The sequence below is a fragment of the Cydia strobilella genome, chromosome 5 (genome assembly GCF_947568885.1).
Source record: "Cydia strobilella chromosome 5, ilCydStro3.1, whole genome shotgun sequence".
NCBI classification, from domain to species: domain Eukaryota; kingdom Metazoa; phylum Arthropoda; class Insecta; order Lepidoptera; family Tortricidae; genus Cydia; species Cydia strobilella.
In genome coordinates, this window is record NC_086045.1 from 2,717,660 (window position 1) to 2,735,765 (window position 18,106).

The following is an 18,106-nucleotide window of genomic DNA, read 5'->3' on the forward strand; positions in this document are numbered from 1 at the left end:
CGCTCAAAAATTTTCAACATTTTAAATATTTTTTAATAAAATAATGTTAAGGTTTACAAAAGTATTTTTATCATTTCCGGTGTTCCAACGATATAAATTATGAATCCAAAAATAAAAATAAATTCATGCATGGAGCTAATTGTTTTTTAAAGGACATTGTTGCTTGGACGCGTGTCTTATACGGGAGCTAACCGCTCGCACAAAAGAAACAATGGCTTTTGTTTAACAGATTAGGGTCTTAGGCGTAAAAATCATTTGAGAAAATTCATACTTTATACAACAGAGTTATTTAGTGAGTATCCTGTCTAAGAATCATCTCGACTGACAAAAATTTTTGACAAAAAAAAATGATTCCACGCGGGAATGCCGCGAGCATTACAGGCATCTTTGCACCGAAGGAAATTTGAGTCTACATATTTGTTAGATAGATAGATTTATTACACTGTCAACATTAGTAAATAATTTAGTAAATTAATACATTATTAATAATTATTTTTATAATGAATGAATTATTCTTATAATATTTTATAAAAAAAACATAGATTTATATTATTAGTTTTTATACATTGTCTTAACAAAATTAATCTTTATCATTTTAAATACCTACATTAAAATGGGTTACTCACGAAAATCACTTAAAAATAAGTGGAAAATTGCTTGACATGTATTGCTCTATAACGAGGAGCTCTAGCGAGAATATGCGTTGGCGGATCAATGCAGACTGCGTATTTTTTATGTCGGTGTCTCACGGAAGTTTTATTATTAACCTGTATCACTATTCTCGGTATTTTTGGTTTCAGAACAAACTGTACGACTGCATAGTGAAATGTAGGACGAGAAACAGTGATAGCGAGCACAATGCGTTTTTAAAGATGGTGTTAGATGTAAGAAGTAAGTACTATAATTCCTAAACAGTTTTTTTTTCAATATTTAACCTTTTGAACGCCAAGAACATCTAAAGGCGTCGTACCTAGTCGTGCCCACAGCGCCATCAAGAACTATAGGTTAAGCTTTGGTTTGGCAAAAAGATGGCTGTCTTTACGGTGACGACATGTGGAAAGTTCCACGGCGTTATAACACTCATAACACAAATGAAACGTATCAAAGAGAAAATGGACGATCTTGATTTAGCTTTAAATATCTGGGAGACCGAGCTTTGCTCGAAAATGGACGATCTTGATTTAGCTTTAAATATCTGGGAGACCGAGCTTTGCTCGAAAATGGACGATCTTGATTTAGCTTTAAATATCTGGGAGACCGAGCTTTGCTCGAAAATGGACGATCTTGATTTAGCTTTAAATATCTGGGAGACCGAGCTTTGCTCGAAAATGGACGATCTTGATTTAGCTTTAAATATCTGGGAGACCGAGCTTTGCTCGAAAATGGACGATCTTGATTTAGCTTTAAATATCTGGGAGACCGAGCTTTGCTCGAAAATGGACGATCTTGATTGAGCTTTAAATATCTGGGAGACCGAGCTTTGCTCGAAAATGGACGATCTTGATTTAGCTTTAAATATCTGGGAGACCGAGCTTTGCTCGAAAATGGACGATCTTGATTGAGCTTTAAATATCTGGGAGACCGAGCTTTGCTCGAAAATGGACGATCTTGATTTAGCTTTAAATATCTGGGAGACCGAGCTTTGCTCGAAAATGGACGATCTTGATTGAGCTTTAAATATCTGGGAGACCGAGCTTTGCTCGAAAATGGACGATCTTGATTTAGCTTTAAATATCTGGGAGACCGAGCTTTGCTCGAAAATGGACGATCTTGATTGAGCTTTAAATATCTGGGAGACCGAGCTTTGCTCGAAAATGGACGATCTTGATTGAGCTTTAAATATCTGGGAGACCGAGCTTTGCTCGAAAATGGACGATCTTGATTTAGCTTTAAATATCTGGGAGACATAAAAACTTGAAAATGCGCGTTTTCCCAGAGATAAGACCTAGCTAGATCGATTTTTCGCCCCCAAAAACCCCCATATAGCAAATTTCGTCGAAATCGTTAGAGCCGTTTCCGAGATCCCCGAAATATATATACATATATACAAGAATTGCTCGTTTAAATGTATAAGATACTACAAACAGAATAAAATACGACGATAAGACAGATATGGGATATCATCATATGCACAATAATCATAAACTTAAAATGCTTTTTAGCCATAATTTATAACATTTGTCAAATTGATTTCGTTTTTTTATGATAATTATTGATGTTTACAGAAAGATTCGTCTATTCTGACCACGTGACCAACCCCGGGCACGTGGTGGCGGCCCGCTCGGGGGGGAAATACCCCCCCAATACTAGTATCAAGATTCTAGTCCAGCACAACCATTCAGAGGAACCTATCACCTTCACATCGGATGGTAAAACTATTATAAACCCTAACTGTATTGTCATAAAGGCTAAATTACCCTGCACCGCATACCACAGCTTTTTGGGAGAATTTTTAACAATATATCCTCCTAAGTCCCGACGTCCTTTTATCCTTTTGGACGCCAATGACCAACTAATCGGTCATAGACCACAGAGCAACATGAACCTACATGCATTATACATAAAGTTCAATTTCAGTTTTGACACTTCGGTGACGTGGCGTCTGGATGACAGCTTTTGTATTTGACACGGCGTCGAGAAGGTTAAAACGACAAAATCAACTTGAAGTTTAAACTATAATGAAATAAAAAGTTCCAAATTCAAAACTGTAATAATGACTTAGGAGGATAAACCTTAACAATATTGTCATAAAGACTAGTTTACCGTAGACTATTCGCACAATAGTATCAGGATTTTAGTCCACCACAACCACTCAGAGAACTCTTATACTTTGACATCTGATGGTAATTTTTAGTGTCATAAAGTCTAGTTCTAGTAGTTACACCACATTCCACAACCATCCGGAAGAACCCTTAACGATATAAACCTTAAATGTGTTATGATAAATACAAATTCACTGTGAAATATCCTCCCGATTTTAGTACATTCTAATCATACACAAGATAAATTCACGTTCACATCAGATGGCAAAACTATTATAAACCTTAATTAAATGCTCATAAATACTAGTTTACAGTAGAATACTCTCGTAATAATTTTATCAAGATTCTAGTCCACACAGTAGGCCGAGCACATGATTGACCCGACAGTATCTCGCCGCGAGATAGACTACCCGTCTCTTACTAACTGTATGAATTAAAGGGGGACGGGTAGTCTATGTCGCGGCGAGATACTCTCGCGCCAATCATGTGCTAGCCCGGCTGGTCTTTCACTTTAATGGTAAAACTGTTATAAACTTTAACTATATTGTTATAAAGACTAGTTTACTCTAAATTACAAGTCAGGGTCGCCATGTGGAGATGAGAACATCAGTTCAGTCTTAATCTAAAATGTAATCTATTGTTATTTTACTATGGTTTAAATTGGCTTGTTTCAGTGGAGTCGACCGTAGAACATGTGATATTGACCGTAGTTTGTTCGCTCGACGATGTTACAAGAGATGATATGTCTGGATATATGTTAAGAGTAAGTTTTATTTTTCCTAATTTGTATGAAATCTTTGATAGACTTCATCACTTTCTGCGTAGAGGGCTTCAATAGCACAATCATAGGGCCTACCGCGAAACACGAAAATCGAAATTTCGTTTTCTGCCTCTATCACTCTTGCTTATTCGATCGATAGAGAGGCAGATAACGAAATTTCAATGTTCGCGTTTCACGTTAGGCCACCTGTAAACAAACCGCCTTGATGCATCAATAGTGAAAACTTGTCAAAAAACTGTTTAAGGCATATGTATAAGTCACTCTGGTTTAGTATGTGCACTAGTGCTGCACTCTGTATGCATAGTAATATTCCCTATTATATGTACATTTCAGGTATGTGGTGCCAAAGAATACCTAACGCCAGGCAGCTCGCTGAGCGAGTACGACTATATACGCGAGTGCGTTAGGCTAGAAAAGGACGTAAGATTATGCCTACATGAAGGCAAGGATCGAGCGTTGGCTAGGACGGAAAGAGATGACGCTAGAGATGCTCATCTGTCTTTAGATGATTTGATTCCTGTCCAAGGAGCGGCGCCGTTACTGTCTTTTGACAATTTGTCCATTTTGCTCGGTAAGTTTCTTATGTCTTTCTTAAGTTTCGTAAGGTGCTCGAGTGTGGCAAGTAATTAAATTATTTTTTATCCCTTTAACGGTCAAGATTTAAAAAAGAACCAACTCATCGCCTCCCTAAAAATTACAACAATCTTCCAAACTACATTAGGTCAGAAGAGGGGGACGAAACGTTTGCAAAAAAAGTTGAAGGCATTTCTTATTAATAAAAACTATTATGCAGTTGATGATTTTTTAAATGATTTCGATGTTTGTACCAACTAATGTTACTATGTAAATTATTATAATTTTTATTAATTTAATATTTATAGCACTAGTCCTAGTTTTAAGTTTTAACTGCCATACCCGTTCCGGGTCCATGAGATACTTTTACATGTTTTAATATCTTGTAATTACCATGGTGCAATAAAGAAATAAAGAAAGAATAAAGTCCTGAAAATACTGCATGAGAAAAAAAAACTCAAAAATGACGATGTTATACGGTGGTAATTTTTAGGGTTCCGTACCCAAAGGATAAAAACGGGACCCTATTACTAAGCTAAGACTCCACTGTCTGTCCGTCCGTGTCTGTCACCAGGCTGTATCTCATGATCCGTGATAGCTAGACAGTTGAAATTTTCACAGATGATGTATTTCTGTTGCCGCTATAACAACAAATACTAGAAACGGAATAAAATAAATATTTAAGTGGGGCTCTCATAAAACAAACGTGTTTTTTTGCCGTTCATTGCGTAATGGTACGGAACCCTTAGTGCGCGAGTCCGACTCGCACTTGGCCGGTTTTTAGGGTTCCGTACCCAAAGGGTAAAAACGGGACCCTATTACTAAGACTCCGCAGTCCGTCTGTCTGTCTGTCACCAGGCTGTATCTCATGATCCGTGATAGCTAGACGGTTGAAATTTTCACAGATGATGATGATGATGATGTATTTCTGTTGCCGCTATAACAAAAAATACTAAAAATACGGAACCCTCGGTGCGCGAGTCCGACTCGCACTTGGCCGGTTTTTAAGAAATCTATCAATATCGATAATGAGTTGAAATGATTTTTTGTTTCAGAAACGCTGGAAGGCGAATTATCTCGCGCAGTAGGCGTAGTGGGAGCTGAAGGCACCTGCTCACCCAAAGCAGTCTTCCAAGCCGTCAAGGCTATCTGCGCCTTAGCGGAAGGAGTGGAGACTCTACATGTGACTCACACACTTAATGCTTTCGCGCAAGCAGCTACGGGTGCATCGGTATGTATGGGTCCCTATTGTTTCCCATAAAGTTTCAAGTCATAATGTATTGTTTGTCCGCATTTTCGTTAGTCATAATTTGATTTTTCTCAGAAACGCGTAACTTTTCAGGATTTCCGGATTTTTTTCTTTTTTTTTTGACCCAGGGGAAATCCGTTATGGATCCCACCCGGCCCGGGAGAAGCTGAGTGGGTACGTCCGACTCACACGGACTAAAACCCCTGGGGTGTTCCACCGCTCGCTTTTGGACGGGGTTTCGGGAACGCGGCTGCCAACTTCCGATATCCCGTCAGCGTTGTGATATCGGAAGTTGGCAGCCGCGTTCCCGAAACCCCGTCCAAAAGCGAGCGGGTGGAACGTAACCTAACCCATCTATAGGATAAATAGAAGATAAATATAGTTTTTTTATTAGAAAAAGGTAAGCATTTAACCGCAATCTCACCTGATGGTAAGTGCCGATGCAGTCTAGGATTATTTCGTCATCATCATCATCATCATGTCAGCCGATAGACGTCCACTGCTGGACATAGGCCTCCCCCAAGGCTCCAGGGCTCAAGGGCTAGGATTATTTAAGTAGGCATATTACAATGCGCTTATGAAGGTCAAATAAAGCTACGCGGGCTCTAACCCTACACCTGTGCCTCGAGAAGATTTGAATAATATGTACATGTATATTAGTAGTTTGCCTAGTAATAAATGTCCATTTTTATTCTCTCGAACCAATAAATTGCCTCGAATAAAAATGGATCGGTTTATGCCCTTGTTGTACAATCTACTATTTCATTTCTCATGCTCTAAAAGAGGGTCATTGTTGTTCTAAATGGTGTGCAGAAAATGATACGTTTCTGCACTAGAGCATTTTAAGTTTCAAGTACAATTTTTTTTTACGATAAGCATTTGAAATTTGCGTTTAAATGGATCTGTTATACAATTTCCATTCTGATATTAAACTCCCCATTTCATAAATAACGATACTTTCGCCTAAATTGTTAATTGAAAGTACCCTCAAGAAATACTATAAAAATGTTTAAAAAGAACATGCATTTTACTTTCCTCGTATTCGAAATGAAAAGTATAGTGTTTAATTCGGGTGTAAGGCATCATTTCATCCCTCGGTTAACAATCTTTTATTGTATTTGACAGGGCACAAACTTCACAACCCCAGAAATCCAAGCGGACACAGGTCAATACTGCTCGGTGTCCATCCGCTCCGCGACCGCGCGCGAGACCGTCCAGCAGCAGTGCCACCGCGTGCGCGACGCGGTGCGCGCGCTGCTCGCGCTCTACACCAGGACCAGGTTGCTGGACTTCCAACTGGCTGATACGCATTTGACCCCGCAGGGCGCATCCGACAGTGAGTATTGAACATTATGTTCGCGCGAGACCGTCCAGCAGCAGTGCCACCGCGTGCGCGACGCGGTGCGCGCGCTGCTCGCGCTCTACACCAGGACCAGGTTGCTGGACTTCCAACTGGCTGATACGCATTTGACCCCGCAGGGCGCATCCGACAGTGAGTATTGAACATTATGTTCGCGCGAGACCGTCCAGCAGCAGTGCCACCGCGTGCGCGACGCGGTGCGCGCGCTGCTCGCGCTCTACACCAGGACCAGGTTGCTGGACTTCCAACTGGCTGATACGCATTTGACCCCGCAGGGCGCATCCGACAGTGAGTATTGAACATTATGTTCGCGCGAGACCGTCCAGCAGCAGTGCCACCGCGTGCGCGACGCGGTGCGCGCGCTGCTCGCGCTCTACACCAGGACCAGGTTGCTGGACTTCCAACTGGCTGATACGCATTTGACCCCGCAGGGCGCATCCGACAGTGAGTATTGAACATTATGTTCGCGCGAGACCGTCCAGCAGCAGTGCCACCGCGTGCGCGACGCGGTGCGCGCGCTGCTCGCGCTCTACACCAGGACCAGGTTGCTGGACTTCCAACTGGCTGATACGCATTTGACCCCGCAGGGCGCATCCGACAGTGAGTATTGAACATTATGTTCGCGCGAGACCGTCCAGCAGCAGTGCCACCGCGTGCGCGACGCGGTGCGCGCGCTGCTCGCGCTCTACACCAGGACCAGGTTGCTGGACTTCCAACTGGCTGATACGCATTTGACCCCGCAGGGCGCATCCGACAGTGAGTATTGAACATTATGTTCGCGCGAGACCGTCCAGCAGCAGTGCCACCGCGTGCGCGACGCGGTGCGCGCGCTGCTCGCGCTCTACACCAGGACCAGGTTGCTGGACTTCCAACTGGCTGATACGCATTTGACCCCGCAGGGCGCATCCGACAGTGAGTATTGAACATTATGTTCGCGCGAGACCGTCCAGCAGCAGTGCCACCGCGTGCGCGACGCGGTGCGCGCGCTGCTCGCGCTCTACACCAGGACCAGGTTGCTGGACTTCCAACTGGCTGATACGCATTTGACCCCGCAGGGCGCATCCGACAGTGAGTATTGAACATTATGTTCGCGCGAGACCGTCCAGCAGCAGTGCCACCGCGTGCGCGACGCGGTGCGCGCGCTGCTCGCGCTCTACACCAGGACCAGGTTGCTGGACTTCCAACTGGCTGATACGCATTTGACCCCGCAGGGCGCATCCGACAGTGAGTATTGAACATTATGTTCGCGCGAGACCGTCCAGCAGCAGTGCCACCGCGTGCGCGACGCGGTGCGCGCGCTGCTCGCGCTCTACACCAGGACCAGGTTGCTGGACTTCCAACTGGCTGATACGCATTTGACCCCGCAGGGCGCATCCGACAGTGAGTATTGAACATTATGTTCGCGCGAGACCGTCCAGCAGCAGTGCCACCGCGTGCGCGACGCGGTGCGCGCGCTGCTCGCGCTCTACACCAGGACCAGGTTGCTGGACTTCCAACTGGCTGATACGCATTTGACCCCGCAGGGCGCATCCGACAGTGAGTATTGAACATTATGTTCGCGCGAGACCGTCCAGCAGCAGTGCCACCGCGTGCGCGACGCGGTGCGCGCGCTGCTCGCGCTCTACACCAGGACCAGGTTGCTGGACTTCCAACTGGCTGATACGCATTTGACCCCGCAGGGCGCATCCGACAGTGAGTATTGAACATTATGTTCGCGCGAGACCGTCCAGCAGCAGTGCCACCGCGTGCGCGACGCGGTGCGCGCGCTGCTCGCGCTCTACACCAGGACCAGGTTGCTGGACTTCCAACTGGCTGATACGCATTTGACCCCGCAGGGCGCATCCGACAGTGAGTATTGAACATTATGTTCGCGCGAGACCGTCCAGCAGCAGTGCCACCGCGTGCGCGACGCGGTGCGCGCGCTGCTCGCGCTCTACACCAGGACCAGGTTGCTGGACTTCCAACTGGCTGATACGCATTTGACCCCGCAGGGCGCATCCGACAGTGAGTATTGAACATTATGTTCGCGCGAGACCGTCCAGCAGCAGTGCCACCGCGTGCGCGACGCGGTGCGCGCGCTGCTCGCGCTCTACACCAGGACCAGGTTGCTGGACTTCCAACTGGCTGATACGCATTTGACCCCGCAGGGCGCATCCGACAGTGAGTATTGAACATTATGTTCGCGCGAGACCGTCCAGCAGCAGTGCCACCGCGTGCGCGACGCGGTGCGCGCGCTGCTCGCGCTCTACACCAGGACCAGGTTGCTGGACTTCCAACTGGCTGATACGCATTTGACCCCGCAGGGCGCATCCGACAGTGAGTATTGAACATTATGTTCGCGCGAGACCGTCCAGCAGCAGTGCCACCGCGTGCGCGACGCGGTGCGCGCGCTGCTCGCGCTCTACACCAGGACCAGGTTGCTGGACTTCCAACTGGCTGATACGCATTTGACCCCGCAGGGCGCATCCGACAGTGAGTATTGAACATTATGTTCGCGCGAGACCGTCCAGCAGCAGTGCCACCGCGTGCGCGACGCGGTGCGCGCGCTGCTCGCGCTCTACACCAGGACCAGGTTGCTGGACTTCCAACTGGCTGATACGCATTTGACCCCGCAGGGCGCATCCGACAGTGAGTATTGAACATTATGTTCGCGCGAGACCGTCCAGCAGCAGTGCCACCGCGTGCGCGACGCGGTGCGCGCGCTGCTCGCGCTCTACACCAGGACCAGGTTGCTGGACTTCCAACTGGCTGATACGCATTTGACCCCGCAGGGCGCATCCGACAGTGAGTATTGAACATTATGTTCGCGCGAGACCGTCCAGCAGCAGTGCCACCGCGTGCGCGACGCGGTGCGCGCGCTGCTCGCGCTCTACACCAGGACCAGGTTGCTGGACTTCCAACTGGCTGATACGCATTTGACCCCGCAGGGCGCATCCGACAGTGAGTATTGAACATTATGTTCGCGCGAGACCGTCCAGCAGCAGTGCCACCGCGTGCGCGACGCGGTGCGCGCGCTGCTCGCGCTCTACACCAGGACCAGGTTGCTGGACTTCCAACTGGCTGATACGCATTTGACCCCGCAGGGCGCATCAGACAGTAAGTATAGGCTAGATGACAAATTTTCAATAATGGTGTCAATCGATCAGGTTTATTTTTAGGATCAAATGTCTATATGGGACCCGTTGCATTAAAGCAATACAAAAGTCAGAAATGATAGTCAAAGTCCGACGTCGTACATCACTCGCGAAACGCTCCTAACAAAACGATATGTCAACGTGACGTCTAGGTCACTGAGAGTCCATTTTGAATGTATGGACAAAACGAGAAAATCGCGTTTTTGTCGGTGAAATATTGCGGTTGTGTATATAGTTGCTGTACAATCTTTTTTTGGATAAAATGTAAGGAATCGAATGGTACCCTTACTTTTTTCCTTTTTGGAAGTTAAAAAATTACTTAAATAATGAAACTTAGTCCTGTATTTTTGTATTATCGCCATAGATTATTTTAATGTCTACATTGTGATAAATTGCTCATTTGCTATCTAAGTTACTAGATTTTGTTATAAAATTAAACATGTGTCACCATCCCTATTGAACACTATACCATCCTAGTAAGGTCTAATTTCCCTCTAGTTAGCGATTGATGACCTATTTGATCATTCACCGACGGAGCGGCGGCTGACGTTCACGGAGTGGCAGCACCGATATACCACAGTAAAAGTAGTGAGACCCGCCTTTTCGCCGCCAACGACGGATTAATCCGTCCCAGACCACAGAGCGAATTAGACCTCGCACTTGGCCGGTTTTTGTATACATAGCCTAAAATCTCCCATATCGTCCACAGAAGCGACGCCAGCCTACAAGATGACAGAAACAACACTATTCTGCATAGAGGCAGTCCACCGTCTGCCGCCAAGCTGGAACCACGAAGACTACGTTTTCCACGCCCAGGTGCACTACGGCACGAGACCGTTGAAGACGCTCCGGCTTACGCAAACTTCTAAAATTGATAGCGCTGGGTTCTATCAGAGGATCATATTTGATACTTGGTGAGTAAATGTGTCATAAATAAATATTATAGGACATTCTTACACACAGATTGACTAAGTCCCACGGTAAGCCCAAGGAGGCTTGTGTTATGGGTACTCAGACAATGATATATATAATATATAAATACTTAAATACATAGAAAACACCCATGACAGGAACAAATATCTGTGCTCATCACACAAATAAACGCCCTTACCGGGATTCGAACCCAGGACCATCGGCTTCACAGGCAGGGTTACTACCCACTAGGCCAGACCGGTCGTCAAAACGTAATGGCGTTACGCTACGCTTACCCAGTCTTCGTGTAATTTTTTATAAAACTCGCTTTCAGAGTTTTATAAGCCCACCATAATGTAACAGTCACATAAACTACTATTGACGATGGTATACTTACTTACTTACTGCTGTGGCGCCACGATCCGAAGTGGATCTGGGCCTCCGACACCAAATACCGACATGCTACTCTGCCCAAAGCCGTTTCTGTCCAGTCAACGGCGCCAAGTTCGCTGAGGTCTTTCTCCAGCGGTACCTAGGGCGTCCAGACGGTCTTCGGCCACTCGGTACTCCAGAGTACGCCCTCCAGACTGCGCGATCTTCCCCCATCCGGACTACGTGCCCTAGTCTTTCGGCTTTCGTTTCTCCAACGATGTTCGGCTCGGACACCAGATCTTCAATCTCCTGGTTCTTTCGGAGTCTCCAGATTCCATCCTCTCGACGAAATTGGTAGTTGAGCGGAAGATCTACCGCAAAATATTGGGATGGTATACTTATAAATTTTGTTTCCAGGTTGAACCTAGAAGACGTCCTAATAAGCCAACTCCCCCGCGAGGCACGCCTCGTTCTATCACTGTACGGGCGCACTCGTCGCCCGGACGACGCGCACAACGAGAACGACAACGACCAGAACAACGACAGCGGAGACGTGCTCTACGACCAAGTGGAGCTGGGCTGGGCTAGTATACAGCTGTTCGACTTTGATGGGTAAGTATCACTATACGGGCGCAGTCGTCGCCCGGACGACGCGCACAACGAGAGCGACAACGACCAGAACAACGACAGCGGAGACGTGCTCTACGACCAAGTGGAGCTGGGCTGGGCTAGTATACAGCTGTTCGACTTTGATGGGTAAGTATCACTATACGGGCGCAGTCGTCGCCCGGACGACGCGCACAACGAGAACGACAACGACCAGAACAACGACAGCGGAGACGTGCTCTACGACCAAGTGGAGCTGGGCTGGGCTAGTATACAGCTGTTCGACTTTGATGGGTAAGTATCACTATACGGGCGCAGTCGTCGCCCGGACGACGCGCACAACGAGAGCGACAACGACCAGAACAACGACAGCGGAGACGTGCTCTACGACCAAGTGGAGCTGGGCTGGGCTAGTATACAGCTGTTCGACTTTGATGGGTAAGTATCACTATACGGGCGCACTCGTCGCCCGGACGACGCGCACAACGAGAACGACAACGACCAGAACAACGACAGCGGAGACGTGCTCTACGACCAAGTGGAGCTGGGCTGGGCTAGTATACAGCTGTTCGACTTTGATGGGTAAGTATCACTATACGGGCGCAGTCGTCGCCCGGACGACGCGCACAACGAGAGCGACAACGACCAGAACAACGACAGCGGAGACGTGCTCTACGACCAAGTGGAGCTGGGCTGGGCTAGTATACAGCTGTTCGACTTTGATGGGTAAGTATCACTATACGGGCGCACTCGTCGCCCGGACGACGCGCACAACGAGAACGACAACGACCAGAACAACGACAGCGGAGACGTGCTCTACGACCAAGTGGAGCTGGGCTGGGCTAGTATACAGCTGTTCGACTTTGATGGGTAAGTATCACTATACGGGCGCAGTCGTCGCCCGGACGACGCGCACAACGAGAGCGACAACGACCAGAACAACGACAGCGGAGACGTGCTCTACGACCAAGTGGAGCTGGGCTGGGCTAGTATACAGCTGTTCGACTTTGATGGGTAAGTATCACTATACGGGCGCAGTCGTCGCCCGGACGACGCGCACAACGAGAGCGACAACGACCAGAACAACGACAGCGGAGACGTGCTCTACGACCAAGTGGAGCTGGGCTGGGCTAGTATACAGCTGTTCGACTTTGATGGGTAAGTATCACTATACGGGCGCAGTCGTCGCCCGGACGACGCGCACAACGAGAGCGACAACGACCAGAACAACGACAGCGGAGACGTGCTCTACGACCAAGTGGAGCTGGGCTGGGCTAGTATACAGCTGTTCGACTTTGATGGGTAAGTATCACTATACGGGCGCAGTCGTCGCCCGGACGACGCGCACAACGAGAGCGACAACGACCAGAACAACGACAGCGGAGACGTGCTCTACGACCAAGTGGAGCTGGGCTGGGCTAGTATACAGCTGTTCGACTTTGATGGGTAAGTATCACTATACGGGCGCAGTCGTCGCCCGGACGACGCGCACAACGAGAGCGACAACGACCAGAACAACGACAGCGGAGACGTGCTCTACGATCAAGTGGAGCTGGGCTGGGCTAGTATACAGCTGTTCGACTTTGATGGGTAAGTATCACTATACGGGCGCAGTCGTCGCCCGGACGACGCGCACAACGAGAGCGACAACGACCAGAACAACGACAGCGGAGACGTGCTCTACGACCAAGTGGAGCTGGGCTGGGCTAGTATACAGCTGTTCGACTTTGATGGGTAAGTATCACTATACGGGCGCAGTCGTCGCCCGGACGACGCGCACAACGAGAGCGACAACGACCAGAACAACGACAGCGGAGACGTGCTCTACGACCAAGTGGAGCTGGGCTGGGCTAGTATACAGCTGTTCGACTTTGATGGGTGAGTAATAAATAGTAGTTTTAAAGATCTAAGCATACATAGAAAGCGATTTTGTTTTATACTATGTAGCGAAGGTCCCTCGCGGCGTCCGTCCGTCTGTATGTTCGTGATAAACTCAAAAACTACTGAACGGATTTTAATGCGGTTTTCACCTATCAATAAAGTGATTGTTTAACAAAGTAAATTAATAGTCATGAATATTCAACATGAATATTTATAATAGTGATTGCGATTTCTATAAGAGGAAAGAGAAATTAGTGCCACGCTTTGTCCTTATCACCGACCGGGTGGCATCATTGGTAGGAGGCGATGGCGAAATACCGAAATTTATAAAAGTGAAAGAGAAAAAAAATCCTATTCTGCCCAAATTTTGTATGAATATTGTTTCTCTTACTTCCGATCGCTCGGTGGCGCGTACTACTACTTGTATACGGGGCATTTTCTATGAAAAGGGACCTTATTGTCGATGGCGCTTACGCCGAACAGCGTCGCGCGGCATTGTATTTATATCGGAGCATCGTTAATAATGGCGTAAGCGCCATCGACAATAAGGTCCCTTTTTATAGAATGTATGGTTTAATGTGTATGGTTTTAAGTGAGAATGGGCATACTCTTAGGTCCATCTCTTAGGCCTAAAATTGTATAACTTGCTACCTGTGGAAATAAAATTAGCTAAAACGGATAAAAAGTTTGACCGAAATCTTAAAACAATGTTAACTGACTTAGCATGCTACAGCGTCGACGAATTTGTTGAAACGTGTACTAACCCTAAGTAATTCATCTCCTAATTAATATGTATAAGCAAATTTGTACCTTATAAATTAAAATGACGACTTGTTAAGCCATATGCGACCATATTGTCTACTGTTTACGAACCTGCTTTGCTTAAAATATGTTTTATTTAATAATAATTAAGTTTATGTGACATAAATACTTACTCTAGAAATGTTGTACCTACTATGTACCTACCTATTTTACTGACCTGTAAAACATTAACTTTTACCAAAGATAGATATAACTCCGTAATAGATGTTTACAGTGTAAGGAAAAAACGTGCCTCGAAAATCAAGAAAATTTGATTCTCGTTCAGAGGGCGCCACTAGTTTTGGCCTACTCTCGTATAGAGGGCGTTGACTGTTACGTTTGTTATTTATAATTTTAACGCATACCAGTGAAAGAACATGGGTCAAAATCGTATAAAAATTATTAATGCAAATAAAAAAATCATTTATCCATATCTAAATACATTTTATCGTATTTTTATAAATCTTAATTTTTAGTTTTAAAAGTGTGTCGACAGATGGCAGTGAATTTACTGGGGTTACAAAATTTACTATGACAGTACCGCTCTAGTATAAGTTACTCTATGCTTTTACCAATAAATGTGTTGTATCTTGTATGATCGTTGTCGTGATCGTTGCAGCATGCTGGCGACGGGCGCGTACGTGCTGCCGCTGTGGCCGGCGTGCTGCGAGCGGCGGCTCGGCCCCGCGCCGCATCCCATGGACGCGCCGCCCGAACCCTACCCCGTTGTCAATATTGGTAAATACCAATGGCTATCTAACCCTGACTCTTGCAACCCTGAAACCTGATTCCGAGTTGCCCGAGACCTGCTCGGGACTTCCGGTTCGAACGCCATCTTGGTAGTAGCCTCGTGATTAATTCCTTTGTTTTTTGCTCATTAATATTGTTTAAAGCTTTTCTTTTGAAAAAAAAAAAAAAAAAGTGTAATATCGATAGCTTTATTATACAATAATCTAATGTGGTAGTTTGCAGTGAATGGAGAATTAATATCAAAGCGTGTTTAACCACCATTTTGGAGTCAACGGCCGGTAGTCCACGTGCTTCTCGTAAAATCCAGCTATCGGTTTTACGAGACAACTACAACAACCACCGAACAGCGTCGTGCTCTAAGAGCATTTATTTTGTTCCTACCCTTTTACGTGACATTGGCTACGGGCAACACCGCCCTCAAGTCCATCAAGAAAAGAAAGAATGAGACCTGCTCGACCTCGGCCGTGGCGACGGCGAGAGCTATCGCAAGACCGAGAGGCCGGAACTCACTTTGGGTCGTTGCGTCACCGTAGTAATACAAATACAAGTACAAATAGTTTATTTTGGTTTAACATTTTGATACACTTTACATAAAAGGCTGGAGTCTCCCATTAAGTAAAACAATACTTGTGACGGGAGAGCCCGCTCTTCCATTAGGAAATAGTGTACTTAACAAGCTGTACTTAACTTAATTAATATACTGTATACAAATTATTATACAATTTACAATTTATGATCAGTTTCAATTGTGTGATTACAATTAAAGATCTTTAATATTCTATGACAAAGTTATAATATTATAAATAATATAATTATGTTTTAGGTGAAAGTGTGTGCGTCTCTCTCTCTCTCTCTCTCTCTCTCTCTCTCTCTCTCTCTCTCTCTCTCTCTCTCTCTCTCTCTCTCTCTCTCTCTCTCTCTCTCTCTCTCTCTCTCTCTCTCTCTGTGTGTGTGTGTGTGTGTGTGTGTGTGTGTGTGTGTGTGTGTGTGTGTGTGTGTGTGTGTGTGTGTGTGTGTGTGTGTGTGTGTGTGTGTGTGTGTGTGTGTGTGTGTGTGTGTGTGTACATCTGGACATTCTTAGGCTCATTCTACTCCGAATCGACAGCATTCGCCGTCCCATCATTAAAAAAGAGGTCCCAAAATGTCCATTCTATTGTCACGTTTTTTTTTGTTTTTTCACTTGTATTTGCTTGACGTACTAGATTTGTACAATTTTCATACAAATTTTTGGATCATTTTTTTATCATCAGGATTAGATATGCTAGTGATTCAGACTTGAAATAACCCAAAAACACCAGGATCTGTGAGAATCAGGTTTTCAATATTTATTTTAAACAGGTACCCTTTATAAAGTGACCCGAGAGACACCTCTGCAAACGCAAAAAACTTTTTTTTACGTACCATTTTTTTCTTCTAGAAATCCCAACGTACGTCCACCACGGCGTGCGCTGGACGGCCGGCGAGATAGAAAAATCCATATCTGAACCGTTGCCGGCGTTCGACTCGCTCGACGGCCATACACAATCTCAGTTTCTACATCTTATTGAGCAGGGCGCGTATCAGAGGATGCCTACCGACTGTAGGGAGGTAATTCTTTTTGGGCTTTTGTTGACCCATGACGAATAAAATGGTGTAATTATTGTTACATATATCAAAATATAATACTATAAAAACTTAGGCGCCGTCCAAACCCATTAAAATTCATAATCATACATCGGGGTTTTTGGTGCGGGAATCGTGAACAATCATATGAATGATACATGAAGATACCCGTAATTTTAGCTGATTCTTCATAAACATCTTTAACTTTTAGCGTCCCACGGTCCTTATACTAGTACAAATCACTCCCAATCATTATTAAATGGAATAGAGTTGCCTCTGTTTCATCAATTTATTATTATAACCCTTTCTGCATTTTTTTAACTTAGGATATACAATAGTACATTGTGCAACATGGGGCGTAAGTTAAATATGGCAAACGAGAGTATAGTTAAATCGCGACAGCTTGCCGGAGCGATTTATAGACTCGAGTTTGCAATATTATTACGCCCCGAGTTACACACAATGTTTTTCATCACACTTGCGATACAAAAATGAAGTATAAAGACAAAAAACTGTTAATTATATTTCCCGCTAAGCCTGCGTGCAATTCCACATTTACTGAGCGAGTGTGATGAAAATATTTATACACACTTTCTTCTGTTGTTATAATAACATTCTTTCACACAGGTGATGTGGGAAAAACGGCAATATCTCGTGGAACTCCCGGGCGCTCTACCGCTCGTATTGCTGGCCGCCACGAACTGGTACGGCGAGCAGCGCGCGCAGCTCGTCAACCTGCTGCGGCGGTGGGAGAAACCCTCCCCGCTCAACGCCATGCACCTGCTGCTGCCCTGGTAATTGGTTGCTATTTGGGGCATTTTCTATGAAAAGGGACCTTATTGTCGATGGCGCTTACGCCGCACAGCGCCGCGCGGCATTGTATTTATATCGGAGCATCGTTAATATTGGCGTAAGCGCCATCCACAATAAGGTCCCTTTTTATAGAAAATACCACATTTATGGTGGTACCACACAATACCACATATTTCGAAAAACAGGCGGGTCCACAGTGTCTACACGGAAAGAGCCGCCTCGCGAGCAAAAGTGACCCAAGAGACAGATTAATCCACGTTAAATTTCATTATTCCAACTTGAACATATGCGTACGCCTTTTTCTAGAAATCGATACACGGTAAGATTCTTTGTGTTACTTGTAGTCGGACCAAGCTTACTCTGCATGGCATTTGCAATGACAAAGTGTGGCCATGTTATCATTAATGTAAAAAAAATATATATATGACGTTCATAATGACACTCCCTTAGTTTGTTCTGTTTAAGTCGGTGCAAAGTTAGCTTAGACGGACTATATTATACTACTTAATA

General features: G+C 45.7%; 1 protein-coding gene across 1 annotated transcript in view; it reads left to right on the forward strand.

Moving 5' to 3' along the window:
* Positions 1 to 18,106, forward strand: part of LOC134741323 (phosphatidylinositol 4-phosphate 3-kinase C2 domain-containing subunit alpha) — a 65,853-nt gene that overhangs the window by 20,020 nt on the left and 27,727 nt on the right. The window contains exons 7-17 of the mRNA XM_063674073.1: positions 801 to 891; positions 2,226 to 2,369; positions 3,437 to 3,525; positions 3,877 to 4,114; positions 5,172 to 5,347; positions 6,491 to 6,701; positions 10,569 to 10,773; positions 11,561 to 11,755; positions 15,051 to 15,169; positions 16,599 to 16,768; positions 17,411 to 17,577. Coding sequence (XP_063530143.1) covers positions 801 to 891; positions 2,226 to 2,369; positions 3,437 to 3,525; positions 3,877 to 4,114; positions 5,172 to 5,347; positions 6,491 to 6,701; positions 10,569 to 10,773; positions 11,561 to 11,755; positions 15,051 to 15,169; positions 16,599 to 16,768; positions 17,411 to 17,577 — 1,805 coding nt within the window. The remainder of the gene's footprint in view (positions 1 to 800; positions 892 to 2,225; positions 2,370 to 3,436; positions 3,526 to 3,876; positions 4,115 to 5,171; positions 5,348 to 6,490; positions 6,702 to 10,568; positions 10,774 to 11,560; positions 11,756 to 15,050; positions 15,170 to 16,598; positions 16,769 to 17,410; positions 17,578 to 18,106) is intronic.